Source organism: Montipora capricornis, chromosome 10 (assembly GCF_036669925.1).
Source record: "Montipora capricornis isolate CH-2021 chromosome 10, ASM3666992v2, whole genome shotgun sequence".
Lineage (NCBI taxonomy): Eukaryota > Metazoa > Cnidaria > Anthozoa > Scleractinia > Acroporidae > Montipora > Montipora capricornis.
In genome coordinates, this window is record NC_090892.1 from 59,403,873 (window position 1) to 59,410,984 (window position 7,112).

Below are 7,112 nucleotides of genomic sequence, written 5' to 3' on the forward strand. Positions count from 1 at the left end.
AGCGGAACGTTATCTTTATAACCACTGGCAAGGTCAATGGTTCACCATTTCTGAGATTGCGCAGAATAGCCGGAGGGAACCTTCTGATTCTGAACCAATCTCGACCCCAGAGCTCTTCTCTTAACTGAGGGAGAGAAGAGCTCTGGGGAACCCTAAAGCAAAGTGTCCTCTCACTGGTTTTCGTGAAGAACAAGCAAGAGCGTCTCTAATTGGTGCATTCATGTTAGCTCGAGGAGTGAGCAGGCGCCGTAAGATTCAAATCGCCAATTTTTGGCTATGAGAAACCTTCGGCGCATGTTCTCCGACATAGAGTTTCCCAGAGCCTTGGGTCGATCCGAGGCTCTGGTGACGAGAATGATTCTGAACCAAACAGGGGTATTTCATCTCGATGCTGACATAAAAATCCCGTGCTCAGTCACCATATGTGAAAATTCGAGCTACGCGTCGACTTAAAGTGGAAAAAAGGAATCAAAGTTCGGATTTTTATTATTATTTGGAAGCAGGGATGGCGCAGTGGTGAGAGCATTCACCTCAAACCAATGTGGCCCGGGTTTGATTCCCACGGCTTGGCGTTAGATGTGTGTTTAGTTTGTTGGTTCTCCAGACCTACTCTGCTCCAACAGGTTACTCTCCGACGGACCTACGATTTGATATTAGTTATTTTATTTGATTTCAGTCCATTAGTCCCTCAGTCCCTGGCAAAAATGGCCCCTGCCGAGACCAAGGTCTGTTTTGTAAATTATATTTCCCAAACGCTTGGAAATCTTTTTCTAACTTCTAACTTCAATGTGACATAAGACTCTCTCCCCGTTTGTCTGATCTTATTTTTTAAAAATTTGACTTAGTTCTGACTTATTATATATAATACGTTTAGCAAAATATACCACAGAATTTTACATGGTTGCTATGGTTGTTATTGTTTCGTGGTTGTCTCCTCATAAACAGTGCATGGACGACGATAAAAGCGTACTCACAGGAGCCCATCACTACGAGAATTCCCCCGAATCGACTTATTGATCGGGCGTTTTGACAGATCTAGTTATTTTTAGAAACGTCTTTCCCGCGGATGAGACTTCCCCAGGAGACCCGATGTCCAATCATGAGAAACCGAACTGGCTTTGTTTTTTTGCGGAAAAGGTAGTCTAAAAATTGATCATTCTGTAAAAATGCCGTGACATAGGCTTAGTATGCGATTTCTTCGCTCCTAGTCGTGGTTTCCTGAATACTAACCGAATATTGGTGGTCTGACACTCAGTGTTTTCACCTCAAAAAGCTTCTCATCTCTGATGAGCTCAACTTGACGAACATGACCAACCTAGGAAGTAATAATCATTCGCTCTATACCTTATGTACGAAGATCAAAATTGAATAAGGCGGTCAATTTAAGGTGGCCCAAACCAGTTCCAACACTTGAAAGAAACGTTCTCATTAGAAGGATTGACTCTTATCACTTAACAGGAATGTTAATTCGGTCATCTTTGTAACATGAAACGTTACCATGGCAACGGGAAAAACACCCATATTTTGGTTATAGCTGCTCATATCTTAAAAAAAAAAAGACAAGGTGCCCCCATTTTTTATGTCTGAAATGTAGTTAGCATGCCAGAATGAAACTTTCTCCAAAATTAAAAAAAAAAAAAAAAAATTAATATTAAGGTAGCTCTAATCAGCTCCACAGAATTTTTTTAAATTTTGCAGAGGGTTTTATCTTGGCCTACTGATCTCTTTTGTGCAATAAAAAAAAATGGGGTCACCTAGTTCGATTTTCAGATATAAGCAACTAGGCTGTTTTTGCCAGGCTTTCTTGTTGCCTTGGTGACTTGTTACGTCATAAAAATGACTGCATCTTGTTCAGCAATAATTGATGTTTCACATGGTATCATAACAATGCTGTTACGTGATTAATTAAGTGTTGTAGTGTCAATTCTTCTAATGACAAGGCCTCTTGAAAGTGTTGAAACTGGTTTAAGCCACCGTCTTAACGAGAAGAAACCAGATACCTGTGCATTTTTTCAAGATGTGGGAAAACCATTCAAGAATTAAATTCAGTCATAGCTCCGCTCGCTTGTGAACATCTCTCGCAAGAGGACTATGAGTCAAGAGTGAGAGATCCCGGCCCGGATTCTATAAATTTCATTAATTCTTGTAATTTATCATTCTCAGTTAAAGTGCCCCTGTGATAAAAAATAATTAGATTTTGAAAGTGAGTTTGCTGAACACCTGACTGGCACAATTTTGAGCTTTGATTGTTATCCAAAGGCCGTTTACTTTGAGTGTAAGTTGTGGACTTCACGGTCCGCCATTACACCTTTTCAAAAACTGACCGATTGGACCTCAGGGGGTTGGATCCAGGGAAAAGTGACGTCAAAGGTACACTAACTTAAAATTTCAGCGTGTCAATGCAGCATATTATATACGCAAAAACACAATTTTAAAAGTCTGAAAGCCCAAAACTCACGTGCTGCGTATTAACTCTGCCGCGTACACACGCATTGCATTCTGAAACTATCGAGCCTTTGGCGGCGTCATTTTCTCCTTGGTCCCGCTCTCTCGCCTCAAGATCTTAAAGTTAGTGATGGCGGACCATTAAATATGAAAAATCCGGTTAAAATAAACAGGTGTCTAAATCAAGGTTTAAAACTTTGGTTGCGTAGTGCTTAGTTAGCATACTTTTGAAAGCCAAAGAAAAATAAGAATTGATTTTTTGGTCACAGGGGTACTTATTGCGGATACGTACATATATCTCTACCCGTTTCAGTGATTCCAAGTAAGTCTGCTGACTCAATGGAGATTCGACCGCGTTTTGGGAACGAATTTATGTCAGTATGGTGCGTTTGCGCGCTAGGGGAACCTCACTCCGTATCATAATCCTCATTTCAGTTACAATCGACTTCGTGAAGCCATCAATAAATGTACGAAATGTAACGACGAATGTGCATGGAATTTTCCCTTATAGAACCTATTAATCTTTATCTTTGATGTTCCGGTGCCGATGCTTCCTAATAATCGCATTACATCTACACATTCATTTTCATTGACCATAGCTCACCTTTACTGGATCTAGACGCGGTAATGTTGTTCGCCGAATAATACAAGGTCCGACGCGAAGTTCTTCATCGATCAAAGCACAAGATACAATCGAGCAACAAACTGGCAAAATGGTGATGCTAAACGCCGAAAGCCGGCAACTGGGATGTCTCATGATGGATGAAGATCCCAAACAATCATTCTAATTCTTTTTTAACAATATGTAAATGTTACAACACTTAAAACGGTTCATGTTCGACGTGGGAAGGTTGAACCATGTGGATAATATGGTCGGTGGTAATAATAACAGCATGCGGGTACCAGTTTTGAACAGGGTCAGTTATCACTGATTTGCATGGCAAAAATCGAGCCTTGGTTTTTGAAGTCAAATACTGACAAAGATTATATTTAACGCTCATTTCTACTTCAGTTGTGTAACACGTTGAACTTAAAGCGTAAAGGAAAAATCTCAAGTCGTGCGTGCGCCATGATTCCGGCCTCAATTTAGCAGACCGCATTCTACATTATTATTTCTGTTGCTTGATTCAAACTTCGCGAGGTGTAATGATTATCTAACTGTCCTTGTTTTCTTCCCTCCCCTTGGACGGAAGTTATAGCTACTATTTTTTTTTTAAGTTTAAATTATGGTCCGAGAACTGAAGCACGATGCAGTGGGAGGTTTATACTGCCTTTTATATTATAGTTTCCGTGTCCTCCTTTGATACAGACCAAATTATTGTCTGGGTTGTTTGACATATTGTTTTGATATATTTGTTTTAACCGTTTGACAAAAAAACTCGAGAATAGGATTACTATTGCGCGTTTCAGGGTAGTTAGATAACAAAAACAATATTATAACGAGTTGGCCCAATTTTCAAATCCAATGCAGGAGAAAGCGCGTGGCTCCGGGACGCCTCAATTAAATTGGAGGGTGATGAAATAAAGTTACAGTGATTGATTGATGCGATGACTTACTGACTGCTTAAACCTGATAGGCTATTGACTGAAAAAATCGGCTGATTTATTAGCTTACTAAATGAGTTTTGCCTTGTTGGTCTATCAGTCTTTGATAGTAGAAATAATGGTCTTAAGTGTTCTTCTAAAATCCTTCAGTCTGAGCGAATAAATCACTGGATCCAGCAAAGAGTTTGTGTAATGAAGCAATTTACAGAAGTATACCACGTCAGTTGAAGGCTGCGCAGCACACGGAAAAACCTTGCATTCTAAAAACACAATCAAGTTAACAACATGGAATGGAAGCCAGCAAACGATGAACACCGTCGTAACTATAAATACCGTGACAACAAGTTTTCTGTCACTTTCGGCTGCCCTTTTCCTGCTTCTTTCTTTACCATATCGACTCTGAAAGCCAGACGATCTTGCCCGGGAGGCTTCTCTTGTATTCGTTGATTCTAAGGTGGTCCCTCTAAAATATGCTCGCGTTGCACGGACTTTTATCCAGATAGCAAGGTAAGTTAACAACACTAAGAGCATGGATATGGAAAAAGTAGAAATCAAAAACCAGAAAAATACTTCGTGTGGAATCAAGTCGTATTCGTGAAAAAAATACAAACTTGACAACAGGGCAGCAAGAATCCAAACGCATGAAATGGATAAATTGTACATCTTTCTTGTCGCAGTACGGTGTCGTAAGGGCAAGCAAATGGCGCAAAATCTCTCCAGCGCTATCACGGTAAGAGTGAATGTGGATGCAAGACCACAAAAAACGTCAATTGCTTTCACAACGTTTAAAATTGTAGAATGGGTGATGACTTCACCCTTCCAAAAACTGATCAGCTGATAGATGAAAGTTGGAACTGAAAATACCCCAACTGCCATATCGGCAACAGCCAAAGAAAGAAGAAAATAGCTTGTACGCTTGCGTAGTAGTTTCTTCCTCGTGAGGACCACAATTGCTAAAGAGTTGCCGATGACTATGGCCAGCGCTGTCACTCCGAACAACAGCGACCAGCCCACTGTAGGGCCAAATTGCACTCGGTTGCTTTGTGAAGATTTGTTCATTTCCCTAACATAAACCTGCAATGGGATAATAAAGTCAAATACTAGGTTTTGAACAAAGCTTTGCTATCATAATAGCATCATTCAAACTGCGTTGGTTGGCTCTGAAAGTTTCTGCAGTTATCATCATAGGATAATTTGGCACCCTTTCAAATAAGGAGTGGCCTTTTATGGTATTCGTGAGAACAAATTTCATTTCCATATTTGTGAAACTCTTATTTAAATCACTAGCTTGAGGCTATGAAACTAATCGAGAAGTTTTCGTTCAAATTTTACTGGATTTGTAAGGGAATCTGAGTGACTCAAACAATTTTCCACATTTCTATGGATATACTTCGCAGGGTGTGAAATCTTGATGTTGTTTTACGCTGAATGATTTCAATTTGAGACCATTTTTCTTATAAATCCCCTCCAGAGTCATTAGCAACTGTCTGAGCACGTCAAAATATTTTTTTTCCCATTAAATAAAAAAACGTGTGTTGCCCAGTATGGCGAGAGATTCATAACAACAGAAATTCGTAACCAACCTACCAAAAAGCTCCTTAAAACATGCTTTGCCATAGACCTATTGTCAAGAATAGGCAGCAAAGTTTAATTTATACTAAGGCCTTAATCTATCAGTTGTAATGGTTTAAAGAGATAAAAAGTTTTTTTTGGCAAGGATTTGAAAGGTCTTTTGTTTCTTCAAATCATATTCATGGCCTCGATATCTGTGAAATCTAAGAGCTTCCCTTGATTCTCCTAGCTATAATTGAACATTAACGCCTCTTGCAATGAACTTGGTCTCTGGGGAATCAATATCATCGATTCCTCTATTTTACCAACTCAGTCGATGTATTCGAGCTAGAGGGAGTAAAACCGGATTTTTAAGAAACAAGAGCAAGAACATAGGAACTTGTTCGCGTTTGTTAATCTTCCATTTGTTAATCTTCCATCCTCGTTAAATTACGTCGATATTCATAGATTGTTGAAGCAAGTTGTTCAGCTAATAAGCAATCTCGACTTGACTATCAGTCACACAATGCCTTGCGATTAGCTTACATCTCAGTTGGTGCTTCATATACCGACATATATAGATGTCCTAGAAATGAATCTTCCTCACTCCTATCCTTCAGGAAAGCAGTGCCCAAAAAATAACATCTCACTCGAAGATCTTATAAATACAACTATTTTTCGTGGAAGCGTCTATTGAAAATAGGATACAGCCTGGTTAACACTATGTAAGCTATACCAAATTTGCAGAAAATATCGTTCCATATGACTAAAAAAATTCAAGAAGCTGTTTTGAATGAACAAGAATTCCACATTTTCTAAAGAGGTTAATGAAAGTCTCTAAACTTTAGCTGGAATAAAGTCATTCACTAAAATGAAATTTGTATGCCAAAATTTTGAAACGTGATGCTAGTCCTTATTTCTTCAAAAAGCTAACGTTAGCATTAGTAATAATCGGAGAGAACTTTAATTTTTTTTACTTTCACGCCTTTTAGGAGAAACTTCCCTTAAAATCCCGCAGGGAAATACTAAGTAATAAAAGTACACCCATTCGTCACAGAAAATAGTATAGTGTTTGAAATTTCGAGTTATGTACGCTTTAATGCTTCGATATAAGTTCAACAAGGACAGTGTGGTGGATAAAAAAGTACCTTCAGTTGCTTTTGACCTCCTGTGCTTATGCTCTCTTCTTCCACAGATGACACACTTATAACTAAATAGGTACTTGAAGCGAATTTTGGCGTATGGAAATGAGATGTGGCTTGACATCCTTGCATGGGTGTCGGATGTTGACTTTGGTTATCTTGAAGCGAACAATTCGTTGCTACCAGCTTTACATTCTCACATAAATTTTAGAAAAATGATTCTCTGTAATTGAGGCTGCTAGAGATATTAAACTTGCATCCGTTTAATGGCATTTTAGCGAGTGCCTTAGATTCCATTTCGTCATTTGTTTTTTTTCCTCAAACTTATTGACATAAGTTTTCACTTCAAGCATTGATTGAATCACGATCGACGTATCTATATGATTTGTTCTTGAAATGTTAGATTTTCGAGTCGAAAATAATTCTTTT

General features: G+C 38.8%; 2 protein-coding genes and 1 long non-coding RNA gene across 3 annotated transcripts in view; 1 reads left to right on the top strand and 2 right to left on the bottom strand.

The window, feature by feature from the left end:
• LOC138022159 (uncharacterized) overlaps window positions 1-974 on the top strand; it is a 2,183-nt gene extending 1,209 nt beyond the window's left edge. Inside the window, exon 3 of the long non-coding RNA XR_011126528.1 lies at window positions 677-974. This is a non-coding gene — a long non-coding RNA (uncharacterized lncRNA). The remainder of the gene's footprint in view (window positions 1-676) is intronic.
• LOC138022158 (transmembrane prolyl 4-hydroxylase-like) overlaps window positions 1-3,296 on the bottom strand; it is a 13,801-nt gene extending 10,505 nt beyond the window's left edge. Inside the window, exons 1-2 of the mRNA XM_068869191.1 lie at window positions 3,050-3,296; window positions 1,231-1,315 (exon numbers count right to left, since the gene is read on the bottom strand). Of these exons, the coding sequence (XP_068725292.1) occupies window positions 1,231-1,315; window positions 3,050-3,202 (238 nt within the window). The 5' untranslated portion in view covers window positions 3,203-3,296. The remainder of the gene's footprint in view (window positions 1-1,230; window positions 1,316-3,049) is intronic.
• A 114-nt stretch (window positions 3,297-3,410) lies between these two features.
• On the bottom strand, window positions 3,411-6,781 carry LOC138019956 (beta-1 adrenergic receptor-like). Its single transcript, XM_068866932.1, has 2 exons — window positions 6,690-6,781; window positions 3,411-5,064 (listed from the first exon to the last, which is right to left on the bottom strand). The coding sequence occupies exon 2, from the start codon at window positions 5,047-5,049 to the stop codon at window positions 4,087-4,089; it is 963 nt and encodes a 320-aa protein (XP_068723033.1). The 5' UTR covers window positions 5,050-5,064; window positions 6,690-6,781; the 3' UTR covers window positions 3,411-4,086.
• Between the last annotated feature and the right edge of the window lie 331 nt (window positions 6,782-7,112).